The 15,546-nt window shown below is 30.1% G+C and overlaps 1 protein-coding gene across 1 annotated transcript; it reads right to left on the bottom strand.

Annotated features, from left to right (window-relative positions):
• Nucleotides 1-577: 577 nt before the first annotated feature.
• LOC146530043 (CCR4-NOT transcription complex subunit 7-like) lies at nucleotides 578-4,225 on the bottom strand. The gene is made up of 8 exons (XM_085200631.1): nucleotides 3,906-4,225; nucleotides 3,712-3,822; nucleotides 3,482-3,591; nucleotides 3,265-3,378; nucleotides 3,064-3,182; nucleotides 2,502-2,659; nucleotides 1,815-1,955; nucleotides 578-1,530 (listed from the first exon to the last, which is right to left on the bottom strand). The coding sequence occupies exons 2-8, from the start codon at nucleotides 3,820-3,822 to the stop codon at nucleotides 1,414-1,416; spliced, it is 870 nt and encodes a 289-aa protein (XP_085056757.1). The 5' UTR covers nucleotides 3,906-4,225; the 3' UTR covers nucleotides 578-1,413.
• Nucleotides 4,226-15,546: the final 11,321 nt, after the last annotated feature.

The following is a 15,546-nucleotide window of genomic DNA, read 5'->3' as shown; positions in this document are numbered from 1 at the left end:
AGTGGATAAATCTCTTTATAATATGCTAAAAGATTTCAGCTTTCAGCCTAATATTTATTTCTAGAATGTATTATAATGGCGACACTATTAGAATAATTCCGAACTTGTTTAGTTAGTAAAAGGATCCCGGAAAGCATAATTGCTTAGTAATAGTAATTAACTGAACATAAAACTACCATCTGCTTTATGTTCAGTTTTCATTTTTAAAAATCTTGATTTCCGCATTCTTGAAACCAAAGAATTTTGTACAACGTGTGTACAGTTTAATTTTGCAATCTTTGGATGATCGACATGCTGGAGATATGGATTGTTGACTAATTGATTCTTGATTAAAAGATGTTAAATTAATCTAAATCATATAGCGACGGCGAAGTATCAATACCTCCTAACTGACCTTTTGACTAAGCCAAAATTTTATTAAAAATTGAATTATATTAAGTTCATATATATTTTAATAGTCAGTAAGTAGATATGCATTTAAAATGAAAAAAAAAAGATAATTTGTTTAAAATGTCAGTTAGGAGGTATTGGTACTTAGCCGTCAATAGGTATCTTATATCGAAAAAAAAGACCAGAGTATATTTTAAAAGTATCTATTAAGAGCGTAAAATATGTATAACTTAATTAAATATACTAATTACAATTTTTGTTGAATGTCATAAATTATAAACATCAAAAGATTGTTATCACAAATTATATGTAAAATAAATTGATGACCTTAATATAAAATAATTATTATTTATTACGTTGCATAAAATAATCATCCTAATAAAAGTAAAACATATGCTGTGGAATAAGTGACAGCTATCAAGTTAATCTAACCATAATCTATTTAATAATAATGAATATGATATATGTAAATGTCAAATAAAAGATAAAATACTAGGAAATATAATATGCATAAAAATAAAAATGGTACGCAAGATACATTTATACAAGCAAACTTCATTTTTCACTCAATTAAAATATTTTAAAAAATCAAAATACATTTATTTTATGATTGCAGTTCTAAATTTCTAATATCCTACTAGATAATACTATTTAGGTTGATACATTTGCCTGTTTAGGGATTAGATTTAGCATGATTTGTACGGTGACAAAATGTTTTTCAGTACACAATTAAGGGGTTAACAATTATTTATGTGTAAAGTTGAAAGTGATGATATAAGACAAATTTGTATAAAAACATGTTGTGCAATAATATTTGCCTTTGTTATAAAGTGTGTACAAGTTTTAAAATGATAAGTAAATCTTAAATTCATAATAAAAAATGGTATAGTTTTTTCTGAGCTGTTCTCATCCAATGCTAGCAATGTCAATTGTAAATTTATTTGATTTTAAACTTTATTTTCACTCTGTAAGATGGAAAACTTGTTGTTGTGGCGTGAGTCTCGTCACACACACCGGTTCAGATCAGGAAGAATTTCCATTTTCACCATTGTCTTGAAAGTTATTTGTATTTACTGAGAATGGGGCTCCCAAACCATACAAATGTCCACTTGAACTTTCAATGTTGTCATCAAAAAATATCTAAAAATAAAAGTGCAATGTGAATATTAAAATTAAAAAAGAAATGTTACAATTTTAAGTATTATTGACATATATTTTAGAGAACATATAAAAATGGACTACTTATAACTGAGCTTTCTTGGTAACCATCCAAGAGCTTTAGCCTCTAGGACGATTCCTAGTTACTTAACATATTGTATACCCTGTCTTGGGGAAAAAGTGTGAAGCTGTTTAAATTATCAATATAGCAAGTCTATTATCAATCTATTCCATTATGCAATTTACAAATCCAACGTAATATATACCTCTTTAATTTTAAAAAAGGCCATTCCTGTAAGATGTGAATCGGATCCGGCTTGATGTTGGGGACCAACTCGTCGTAATTCAAGCTGATCAGCTACTTCTTGGAGGCCACCTTTCAAGTTCTTGCAAAGCTTCATCAAATACTGTAAATAAATAAGTTTACAATTATATGCAGTTGTTGCTTTTAAAATTTATGACCTATAATTATGAAAGTACATGTCAGAATTGAAGTACAGCAACAATCGGACTAATTATTGTGATTGGGCATTTGGTTAAAAAAATATAAATATTTATATCATAACATAAATACATAAATATGTTATACTTTTCTTGTCATGCTGTTCTAGACAAATATTTGTGGGAATTGAACCAAGAACCATAGAATTTAAAGTTCAATTTGGTGCCTCCTTCACAAGATGGCCTTAATGTCATATTATCTTTTAAGTATTTAGTAGTATTAAGTTCTTCTGGATAGTTCACAAAGATTGTGAGTTCAATTCCCACTTATGGGAATTAACTATTTTCATTTCCTTGCTTCCATAATAAGACAAACAGCACCATTGAGATCCACCACTCCACATGCAATGTCTCAAAAATTGGGGTAAGGAAAAGCCTTAACATAAGGTTTCTTCTACCTGCCCAGCTATATGGAAGATACAGTGTGAAGATAAAAAAAAGTTTATATTTACCTTTACATCATATACTGTAGGAAAATAAAGTCGCAGACTTTCAAAGAAATCATTTTCATCTTGTGGCAGATTTTGATCTGTTAGTAGCTTCAAGAGATAGCCAAAGTCATATCCAGAATGGAAACTTAACCATTTTATATTGTCCATAAGAACCAAGCCTGTAAAAAAAGAATATAATAAAATATTGTCATAAATTTAATTCTAACTTATTATTCATAGACAATTCATTCATTGCAAACAAGCCTTTATATTTTATAAGAGACATCAAATTATTTTATTGTAACTTAGAGACCATTGTGGTGCTGAAGGACAATGTTTCACTGTAAAATTTATTAATTATTTTCGTTTCCCTGCTTTAGTAAAGACAAAGCGCAGTGTTAAGTTTCTCCATTCAATATGCAATGTCTTAAATTGTAACATAAATCAGAACAGTGTTTTAACACTGTGCTTACTACATAAAAATATTCTTAAAAAAATATTTTTATTTCTTCTTTAAACAAAAAAAATACCTGTATTCCTTTAATAAAATTTTATCTATGTATAAAAATAATGTTAAGATTACCAGATGACATAAGCAGTTCTGCAAATTCCAAAGGTTCAATACCATCTTCTTCATGCTTTCTAAATTGTAATCCTGAGTTTTGTAATAAATCAATGGAATCTTGTGCATACATATCTTCCCTAAAATTATTCATAATTATATACAATAAGAAAATATTTTTTTATTGTTTATTTTTTGTTTTCTGGTGAAACAGTAACTTACTGCAAGTTGAATTTAAAGTTGAACTGCCATGTAGTGTATCCAGGGGGAGTCTTACCATTTTCATCCATAAAAGTGAGGCCAAGTTGTATTATTCTCAACAAGTCTACATTACATCTGAAAGTCATATTTTTATTGACATTGTTAATCTTTATTACAGTAAGTAGTTTCTCCTCACAAATAAACAGTAGTGATTTTAATAAAGCTTCAAAATAATTACCTGAGAAGTTGATATTGATAGTCAGCTGTGGATCTGAATTCTCCAATGGGTCTGGCAACTACACCAGGAAACTCTGTATCCATTGCTACCCAGTGATACTTTTGTACAACCTATTTGTCAGTTAAATTCTTAATAATGCTTAACAATTCATTTCAACATTTTTTAACAATTTTATAAGATAATATGAAATTACATCAATACAAATATATTATATACATATATATTTTTACCTGTCTGATTTTTTGAAATTCTTCATGCAGATTGTGATTCCATACGTCTTTAATGCCACAATCACCATTTGTTGGTAAGGACGATAGACCACCAAAACTAGCTGCTGGCATCTAAAATAAATAAAATACTATATTAAGCATTGTACTTTTTGTTTGGACATTTTGTTCAGATTCGGGTTTAGAAATTAGTGTACCTTCTGCTGATTATCAACTTTCTGAAGACAAAAAAACCTTGTTAAGTGACGTCGAGTTTTGTAAACTAAATGTAAAATATACGTAAACTTGGTAGTTACGATATCCGATTAGGCAACGCTTGTAAATAAATAATGTCAATAAACAACGCTTATTTCTTAATTGATAACGAACTTAAAAATAAATGCAAGGTATGTAAAGATTGGTATTAAGAAGTGCCTTTTGCTAAATTCAAAATACAAAAGCCAAAAACTAAAAAAATCATTGCAACAACGAACATTTAACGCAGTGATAGGCATGCCATGATGACAAACGAAATGACATAAGGGCATAGACATAAATGCCATTTTTGACATTCTAGCATGAAACTGTGGTGCCAGAAGCGGTAATATAGTACAGATAAATAATACTGTGTAATTTAAATGTCTTTGACCTACCTGTCTTTGCCTGCGTTGTCATAAAACTTGACAAAATTAGTTTCAATGTATCTTTTATCAAACTTAAAAAAAATAGTTTTTCTCAATAAGTTAATAATGTTACAGTGTTGAAATTTCATTTGCAGTTTGATAGATTTCCTATTTTGTGTTTATTTGAACATTTTAGCCAAAAGCATTAACCTCTTAGCCAAAAGGTAAATTATATGTAAATAACTGATCTTGAAAAATCGTAAATATATTAAAGCGAAAAAAATCCATATATTTTTTTCATAAAAGATATTATTGATAATGATTGTTTATAATCACAACTAAGTGAACAATAGTAGTTTTTGTGTGAACTCAAATTTTATTGTGCTTAGCTGAAGAGGTAAAAAAATGTATGCAAATAAATCACTTATTTTTTATAGTTTTTCTATTATTAGTCGAGGATAAAGCATAACTATCATCACCAGACATATAAAAGTTGATTGACCCTGATTCAAATTTAGCATCAGATGATTCAAAGTAGTTGTAATAATACTCTCGTTCAGAATAATACGTTGCCATTATATTAATTTTTCTTATTTTTTTTATAAATCAAAATAACTTTTTAAATATTCACTTTCGTCCATTCCCTAGTTGTACTGGCCAGGGAAAAAAACAACGGTAAACTGTGTTCGATGCGCACCCGCTGAAAATTTAGCAATATGTTTTTTAATTTAAATTTATATAATTTTATGAAATGTACTAATATTCTGAAAGCATTCTGCATGAGAGAACAGCAAGCCCATTCAACTTCACTCACACAGCAGAGTAGGCAGAGGGAACCAATTGTTAAGACGCTCCCCATTTTCTGTCGAATTCTGGGGGCATTGCGTGTTAAGTATACACGAGTTAAGTAAAAGATAACTGTTATTTCCATGTTTGATTGCTAATCTTTTTTCATTATAAATAATGACTCTACTTTGACTTACATTATACTATTATCTCTATACTTAAGCTTCGAATTTTTTTTAAATTTTGACAAAATGTTCGCCCAACCTTACTCAATGCCTTAAAATTCTTAAATCTTATTCTAAAATACAGTGTTAGTAAGTGTGCAGTCTTCCCGGCACCTCTTGATTATATAAAGCCTGATATATTTGTAAGGCTTTATATTATAATTAAGACGCCTCGCGAAATGTATGCTATATATTATTTAGTGTTAATAAATCATCAAGGTGAAAGTAGGCACCGGAAGTATCTTGATGGGAACGGAATGTCTTTACACTAGGTTTCCAAGTTCCCCTTGCCTACCCTGCTAAGTGCGGTTACGTAGAAGTCAAATCATTAAACATTATATTTGTTTCATATGATATTTGTAAAACAAAATATGGGAACTTCTATTATAAGTAAAAAGTCCGAAAAGATTTATATGTGAAATACCTAGAAAAAATTATTACAAACTTATATTTTTAATTCTTTTTATACAAAATAAATGTACACGCCCTTATACTTACGTTTTACAACGTTTATAAGTTGTACCTACAATCCTGAAATTGATACGGAACTCTCGAGGGGCGATTCAGACTCGCACTTGAGTAGCAATAGCTTAAAAAAATCTAAATTTATTCACTCTCCTTAAAATAAGCTATGTGTAACGTATAAATATAAGCAAAACCATCCAAGTTGCTAAGGATACGTCAGCTTTGACTTTTGTTGGAGCTTTTTCTAAAAGTTCTCCTGTTTGGAAGTGGCAGTGGTGAAATCCATTAGAAGTGTTTGTTATCTACTATTATATTCACAACAATTGACATTTGGCAACATTGACTCATCCTTGTGGCCTAGGGTTAAATATTCATGATTTCCCACTTAGCGTCAATATTAATTATGTAAAACCAATGCCAACCAATTACGGAGTAATTTACTCCGTAATTCTACGGAAAATGGAAAACGGAGTATCTTAACACTAGGTCCCCTCTGCCTAGCCCGCTGTTAGCGGGATACAGCATATAGTGAAAAAAACATATTCATTTTGTAGAGTTCAGTGTTTAGCCTCATACGTTTTCCTTTATTAGCAGGTTAACAAGAGGAGAAAGAGTGTTAACCCCGTTAATCGCCTTGTTACAGGGTATCTAGAGGTAGATATTTATTTGCTGCGGTTATGTGAAATGGATAAAAACCTATTGTTGTTTATTGTATTTAACGATTTCAGGTGATTTTGTGTTTATAGTTGCTTACTGCTTAGGAGTAGTAATACACAAAATATTTTCACATATCTCATATCATAATGTACACATTGTTCATGTCATGTACAAGAACAAAGATGTCTGAATATTTTGGTTTGTAGAGTTAGTATGAAATTAGTACTTTTTAATACAAAAACAATTTAAACATAAATTTAGTGTCAAGAGTGACACTAGACTACTCAAGACACTACGTTTTTCGCTTATCGCTCATTATGACATTTTCACTTTTTGTTTTACCAGAGCGATAAATTTAAAAGAAAATATTTTACTAAACAATTATAAATTAATCAATACTATATATGCTGTGAATGATAGAATAAGCGTAATAAAAGTAACCTATTAAGACTTCTATGATATACTTACATAGGATTAGTTTATACCTAAATAACGCATTCCCTACAAAGCGTGTAAATTTGGTCCAACCCGTACCAGCTCCGATTTTCTGTTAATATTATATGGATTGCGACATTATCACGTATCCTGTCTCACCTAGTTCTTATAGTATAGTTTAGTTCTATAGATACGTCCGTCCCCGTCTGTTACAATGTTATATAAAAAGAGACCCACTTATTTTATAAAATAAAAAGGAGTTTTATATCAGGAATAACGGCAGCCATTTATCGTAGAGTTATAAAAATGGTAGCATTAAACTCAACATGATGAAATTTTCAGTACATATTTAAGCTCCGGTGCAGTCTGAAGCTTTCGTGTGGGTGGGCGAAGGCGCCGTCAGATCTGAAAGTGGTTAGTTGTTCGCGGACCGCCATAGAGTACGGTGTGGATCGCTTTTCAGCTCTGTGCTTTGCCGACGGATAACTTTAGGTTACTTGACGTATTCTTTGAAAAAAAAAAAAACATTAATGTGTTTATAAGTGATTTCTTTTATTACGTACAAATATTATTTTTCCAGCGAAGGGAACATAGTAAGTATTAAAATTTATTTTATCATTGAAAATTAAAATAGAAAGAATATTTTTTAATTTATTAAGTACTTTTTAATTAAGCGTAATATTTTTATTACATAAATTCAGGTTAGATGTATTTATTAAATAATATATAACATAATAATTTATTTTATCATAATTATTCAAGACATTTTTTTACGTAAATTTTAAATAAATGATTGTGATATTTATTATAATAATAAAGATCTATGATATTGACTTTTGGCGTTCAGCAGCTTCATGCCGTTTCCCGCATAGCAGGAGGGTAGGCAGAGAGAACCTAGTGCTAATACAATCCATTTCCTTCTTTTCTCCGAATTTTCGAGTCATGTTGTGTTATGTGACGGAACTCGGTACGGAGGAAAAGAAAATAAATCAGATGAGAATATCGAACTCACAGACAACAGTTAGACTCTAGGTTTTTCGGCTGCGCCGCAATTTTTCCTACACTTCTTATATAAATTCATTATATGAAAGGAACATTTATACCTCAAATGTTTACTTAATCAATATGTAAATAAATCTTTCAATTGCATTTTATCCTCATCGATTATTTATATTGGAATATTCCTTCAGAAATGGAAACGCTCATATGCAGTAAGCATATGAAACATTTTCTCAGATAACGGACAGCTGTCTGTAAAATTGGATTAGATGCCAATTGCCGTCCTCACGGTCACAGTAATAAACCGCAGTGGTGTGGTTTAATGGTCGCTATCGTAAATATTTTATTAAAATATTTCATAGCAAGAATTAATGAAAATGAGAAGTTTTAAACTTTATAAACTTCTATGTTGCAATTTTATTATTTAATTAATCAACACATGTATCTGAATAATTTCAATGAGAGAGGAAAATAGTTTTTAAAATTATTTTTTCATGAGGCCAATCGTGGCGCAGGGGCACAAGTGTGTATAAGCGCGCCTGGTTGTGGGTTCGATCCCCAATCGAGGAAAATTAATATCAACATATGTATATAAATTTATATTTTCATTTCTTCATTCTGGTGGTGAATGGGGAACGGATTCCCGTGGAGAATTCGGTGGAAAATGGGGAACGGATTCACTAGATTCCCTCTATCTATCCTGCTGTAGGGCTAACAGTTAAATAATCGTTTAAAAATATTTCTGAATTCGTTTTTTTTATACATATGTAATATAAAATATTATAAAAATTTTTTGTTATATTTGCGATTGCTATTTTTATTAAATTGAATAAGACTCGCTTAAAGTAAAGTAAAATTAATTTAACATACCAAAATTGGTTAATCTTCAAGATTAGTTGCGACATTACGCGTTCAGGAATGTTGTGGAACATTGGTGGGTAAATACCGAGATAAATTAATTTACTTACTTGTTGATTTTATACTTGCATACCAGTTATCAGTTTTTATTTTATAAATTAGTTTTAGAAATAACGTAATTTTAATTTTACGATTAAATGAAATTTTCGACATCAGATGATGCTTCTTCACCACCGACGCCACCGAAATTTGGTCAATAAGATCTTAAATGTTAATTAAAAAACACAAGTAGCATAAGAATATAATAAATTTAGAAAGGAATAAAAAATGTTACATGATAGACAATGAAATTAGAAATTAAAAAAAAAATCAAATTAAAATTAAGGTTTAAGAATGAATGATGGATTAATTTAATTTCAATCAATATAAGACGTAAATAGTTTGAGATTGGATTTTCAGATTTTTTTAGTCTATTGTGTGCTAAAAGTATCTGTTGTATTTAGTGGGACAAGTAAGATATAAGAGTGCCAAATTACTCTGTTCTAAGTCCTCCCATTTCTGTTTGGTCGTGACATCCAACGTCGCTTTCTGTCTCTAGAACAGTACAAGAAGTTTATTCTTATAACTATAAACGACTCCTGGGTAGATAGAAGAAATCAAATATTTCTGTCAGAAAGAACATTGCCCTATAAACAGATTATCTTTCTTTGTTTATAAAAATTCTTGTTCTATTTTGATATATTAAACTGATAAAATGTTTATTTAATGATGATGTATTACAATATACGCAAGTTTTATCTTGGGAAAATGAAAGCTGAGTCGGGATAAAGGATAAAGTTCCAAATATATTACATTTGGAACTTTATCTAAAATAATACAGCTGGATAAAGCGTTTATTTTTTATAGTTCAACTACACTAGGAATTATGAAAAAAATGATTGTATATTTATTCTTATCAGAGCGAACCACAGGGTTAGTGTATCAATTAACCAACTAACCAAGTATATATGCACTTAAAACAATTTCTTTTACGATTTAGTCGCTAAATTGAACGGAAAATCGAAGCAATGATAATAGATAGTTTCTCTCTAAAGTGTAATTTATATTAAAAAAATCCGAGTACCCTTGAATTACTTATCACATTTCATCTACAGTTAAAATAATTGAATAGGTAAGCCTTATCTCAGATACATATATACTCGTAGAACAGCAAACCAATTTTTATATCAGTTTTATTTTAAATAGGTAAGAATTACTGTAAGACAATATTAAACAGTACAAATACATTAACTTTGTTAAACATATTACTGCTTCTTCATCTTCATTTGACTATATTGAAACACAAATAAACTGAATTATATATATACATATATATATATATATAAAAATGCTAATACTTGTTCGTGTCCTATAAATTAGTTGGCGCCCGCCCGCCTTAGTAAAGTATCGCAACTATGTGGCTCTACGCGCCAAAGTATTGCCCTACACTTTGGTTCATTAACAGTATAATGATGCAATCACTAAATCGTGTCATATTGGGGGAGCGGAGTTCAGCGGGAATTCCTTACGTTGGTTATGATAAACATTATGTAAAGAGCTAAATGGTATCCTTTGATTGCTCATTAAAAGGTCTTTGAGTTTCACAAGCAATCCATATTATTAAAGTAAAAGTAAATAAGTTGTTTAATTTTAATGATCATTTAAAACCAGCAATCCATATGTTTTGACATGTATTAATTTCTTTCTCAGCTTCTCGCTGTATCCCGCATGTAGGATGGAAGACAGAGGGTTATACGTATTGTTCCTAAAGAATGATAAAGAAAACAACATCAATTTCTTCAGGGCAGGAAAATGAAAATAATCTTAAATTAATCAATTTCTTGAGTGAGGAATCCTCAACCATGGCGTTTATAGAGACGCAGCGCCGTCCCATTGCGCCACCACGGCCTTACAAATGTTGAGTACAAGTGCATTTTATATTTTTGTAGTTCCATGGCAAACAGGATAACTGTAAGTCGGTCTTAGTGTTTATTACAACATTGCAAGATATTTTGATGACAAACAAAATAATGCGAATATTAGACGTGAGTGATGCTCTCAGAAAAGCAGTGACTAGTACAATAGAAACTTCTGGGCGCACATGTTTATATCTAAGTTTCATTTCTTCAAGACAGGCATACCCTATTATTAAAATGTTTTAAAAAATATATAGCTATTTACATATAGTGTCTCATGTCCTAATTGTATTGGTTTTAAAAATACCAATGTCGAGAATAGTATTCATTTAGATTCACAAATGTCAGACATCTCGCTTGATTAATGTTTTGGAGCGCGTGACACACGTTTTAGTTTTGTTATATGGTATACCCCGCTAAAAGAAAATATATATTTTTTATTTCAAATAAATTCCAGTTATTTATTAAAAAGTGCACAAATTTTTTTTATTTCAAGGTGATTTAATTGAAAAACATCGTAGAGTGGCAGAATGTCACCGTAAAATTTGAAAAAAATAAGCTTTACGCGTATATCTGGAAAAATAATAAAAATGGTATATATTGTGTTATATTTTTTTGGGGACGAAATTGTTTCGAAATTTATTCTTGGGCATATTTTTGTAAAATAAAAAATACGAATTTCGAGCGTTGCGCTATAAATATATATAAAAGTTTCCAATATTATATTTTACACTCTATAAATACTATATTAGAAAATAGAATTTATAGTAATCCGTTAAAAATATAAATATGTATGGCATCCATCTTAGAAACCTTCACCTTTGCAACGTGACTGAGGGATTTAAGTAGATTAGCAATGTCAAGCAAGCTAGTGGCTCTAGGTGGGTGCTTGGTGGTCACTGTATAACTAGGCGGTAGGGAAAGTTACATAATAAAAAAATCGTTATTATAGATTTTTTATCAGCTTCACGATGTATCTCGCACACAGCAAGGTAGGCAGAGGGAATTTAGTGTTAAGACACTCCGTTCTTCACTTTCCGCGGAATTCTGGAGGCATTGCGTGTTCAGTGGTCGCTCAGTTATTAGAACTTATGAACATTATCTATACATAATAATGGGGTTCGACAATGGCTACCTTATTTTAAAACTATACTACAATCATTAAAATCTACCTTTTCCACCATTAATCAATTCGAAAATAACAAGATATTATATACGGTAGTATTTACTTTAACAAAATAAAAAATATATTTATGAGATTGTATAAAAGTTTGTATGTATGTTTTATTATAGTATAAAATGTAGATTAAAAAATCTTATAATAGAAACACATTATACAAGTAAAGTACGGAGCAATCATAAGTATTGTGCTCTGCCAAATTTACAAGTTTCAAAATTGTTTATTTTCATCAAAATGATTAAACGATAATTTCCGTTTCATGAATTTTGTTTAATTAAATATAACTATTTTTGTATTAAAAGTGCAGCAACGTATACATTTGTAAATGTTTTTAGATTACAGATATACAATATATACATAGTTTACTTCATTTAAACGTTCTAATTATAATTAAACCCAATAATTTTTTACATTTGATGAAAAGTGAAAATAATTGGATCGATGCCACGATCTACAATCACACACTAATGTATTTTCTTGTTCATTTAGGATCAAATTCTTAATTGCCGAGCGCTATGCCAACTGGGCTAACTTCGGGCGTTTAGACAGCGACCTTTGGCTTTTCATCGGGACGATACAGATTGCATTTGTCGTCTGCCGTTTCCACAATCCAGAATTCAGTTGGATATTGTCGCGTTCTGAGGACTGTTTATTTTGGGTGTTAGAGCTAAAGAGCGTTGACTCAATGAGATTACGTTTTAAATTTAGGTGAGTGCGTCTTGCCAAATCATTGGGGAAAATTCGGCCCGCGTGCTCCGAACGTTTGTACGAATTACTTGATTGTTTCGCGTGTTTATTGTCGTTGTCGCGTACATTAATTAATTTATTCTATAGACGTTTTCCAGGAAATTAAATGTACTTAATTAAATTTTTCTATTACTCAATTTTATACTAGGAATAGGTAATACAATATGAGTCACTTACCAAAATAAAATTGTTGGGTGAATTTTTAAAAAGAAATTACAATTATAGTTTTATATTTTTTGCTTCTTATAAAAATACAGCGTCGTGGCGTAATGGCACAAGCGAGTGGCTGTAAGCGTGACGGCTGTGGGTTCAACTTCCACTCTGAGGAATAAAATATTTAATATGCTCATTTCCTGGCTCTGGCAATACGGCACAGCGCGGCGTTGAACTCCGCCACTCTCTACACAATGCCTCGAGCATGCGCGATATGGATGGATACAGCGTTAAGCTGAAAAAAAAAGGAAAAAAAAGGAATAAAGGAAAAAAGATAAATAAAAAGATCCACAAAGGTATTAGATATAACAATTGAGAATACTTATCTCACAACAATGTCAAGAAGTCAACCTACGAGTATGAAGACAGAAGCCAAATGTTGTTAATAGTTTCTACGACGCGAGTACCAACTAGTAGGTCATGAGAAGCCGAACAAGTTGTGATCAAATTGCTTTATAAGTTCATAAATAAATTAGTCTGTCCGTGTGTGTGTAATATAATTGAAAGGTTATTAGCATATGCCATACCTAAAATAAATTATAGTTAATTGGTATTTCATAATAAATGGATTAATTAGAGCTGCTGTTGCTAGTAAACGATATGTATTTTTATTTTTAAAATACCATTTATTAGTATAATAGTATACCAATAAATGGTATTTTAAAAATAGTGTATATATAATATAGTGTATATATAATACAGGTGTATTAATAGTAATACATACTTGTAATAAACACATTTTATTGTTTTTTTTATAAATGAATAAAAGTAAATAGAATATTATTTATGTGTAATATTAAAAAAACTATATAGCCGTCATTTCATCATTATTATTTACTTTTACTCCGATCTGATATGTCTCTGACAGCGAAGCAGCATACTGGAAAATGTGTCGTAAACAAGTCACCTGTTTCTACGTGACTACACTGTTTCAAAGATTTATTTTATCTTTGTTTGAGAAAGGAGATTTTATCAAAACTATATGCAAGTTGTTTTATATGTTTGACAAATCATCATCGACTCTATAATATGTCTCTATTTTCTATATAATATATAGTGTGGCAACACTTCAGTAAAAAAAGGCATAAGTTTTCGATAGGGAAATCTTACAATAATATTTTTTTACATTATTTTTCATTCAATTTTCAGACATTGAGAGAGAGAGAGAGAGTTCACAGACACACGCTCTCCCACTATGTCACGATGGTTTATCAATTAACCATTCTTTGTAAAAAAAGTTTAAACAAAATCTTCTATTAACATTATACTGCCTAAAAATATAGTTTTTATATATTGTTAACTTAATATTAAACACACGCTCAATATGTGGCAGTAGTATTTCTTTATTTTAAAAGAAAAAAAGTAGGCTGTTAGAAGACGCATTTTGTTGTAGTGATTCTTAAATTGAAACGAGAATCCGTATCGCTACTTAAGGAAAACCCTTAGGTCTTCTCTCAGATGGAATAGATTATAATTTGTTTAATGTACCAATAACTTTTTATTATGACAACTTGCAGTAAATAAACTGTACGTCATATAAAGTAAGTTTATTCAATTTTAATTGTTTGCTGTTTGAAGTGAATTTTTATTTTTAGATTCATCTCAATAAATATCTTTATGCAATCGTTTTGTGTATATCTGCTAGTTGCACCTGTGTTTGATACTAAAAAAATGTAATAAAACATTAAAATAACATACATATAAACCGTCACGTTCCTTAGCTAGGTTTAATATAACTTAATACTGATATTAAATGACATCTTTAACAAGAAAACCTCAATTTCCTTTTCAAATAATGAAATTACAAAGGACCCTTCGTTCACATAATATAATATAATATAACGTCAGATTATTTTAGAGAGGTGTTACCATAACATCTATTCTCATAAGATTGTGTGAAGAGCCCTACAAAATTTGCATAATTAATATTTTTAGATATTATATTTTGAGGCCGTCATGGCATAAGGACTGTAATGCGACGGTCGTGGGTTCGATCCCCACTAGAGAAAATGAATAATTATTTATTAATAATTTTATTCTTCGCTCTGCCACCAAGGCTCTGCCTACCCTGCTATGGTTCTGCGGCATACAGCGTGAAGCTGATTATTAGAATATATAAATATTGTGATTATACCTACATCAACTTTGTCTGTAAACTTGTAGCTAAGGTTATTTTGGGCAAGAGATTCATGTTTTGGTATTCTATGTGACGATATAAAGTACAAGTCCTATACAAAAATATATAAGAATATAGATATAGTCTTATATGTAACACTTATATGAGGAGTTAATTCCTTAAATAAAAATATAAATGGAAAGAGGAAAAAAGAGACATAAAGAGCTCTTTATGTTGACTCTGTGAGAGTTCTTTGTGTGTTGACAAAAGAAAACAGCGTTAAATTCTATTTCCTCTATCGTTAGTACGGCCAAAAAATATTTATATTACAAACGTGCCCGCAACTACGTTCACGTGGACTTTATGACTCTTGATGTGCCATTTCCATTTACCACCCGTTGTCATCGAAAATCAGATCCAGGCTGTTGTTACTTATCAAAACCGCATAACCTACAATGTCAGGTTAAATTGAAATATTATATATCTCGATCTATAGAGTAAGAGCGTTATTTTTTTTATAAATATATAATAACAGTTCCTCATGGCCTTTGATTCCAGTTCGAGAAAATTTTTATCTATATATATAAAATCGAAAGGTCAC

This window comes from Heliconius melpomene, chromosome 17, assembly GCF_056956725.1.
Source record: "Heliconius melpomene rosina isolate 202511_hmr_F chromosome 17, ASM5695672v1, whole genome shotgun sequence".
In the NCBI taxonomy this organism is placed as follows: Eukaryota; Metazoa; Arthropoda; class Insecta; order Lepidoptera; family Nymphalidae; genus Heliconius; species Heliconius melpomene.
Note: the sequence above shows the minus strand (reverse complement) of the source record. Positions and strands in the feature narration are given on the sequence as shown.

Bases quoted from the DNA above. Each gene is read 5' to 3' on its own strand.
- LOC146530043 (XM_085200631.1), bottom strand. From the start codon at position 3,822: ATGCCAGCAGCTAGTTTTGGTGGTCTATCGTCCTTACCAACAAATGGT. The intron at 3,379-3,481 runs GTAATTATTTTG...TATGACTTTCAG, and splicing joins TATCAATATCAACTTCTCAG to ATGTAATGTAGACTTGTTGA. The intron at 1,531-1,814 runs GTATATATTACG...TTTTATTTTTAG, and splicing joins CCTTTTTTAAAATTAAAGAG to ATATTTTTTGATGACAACAT.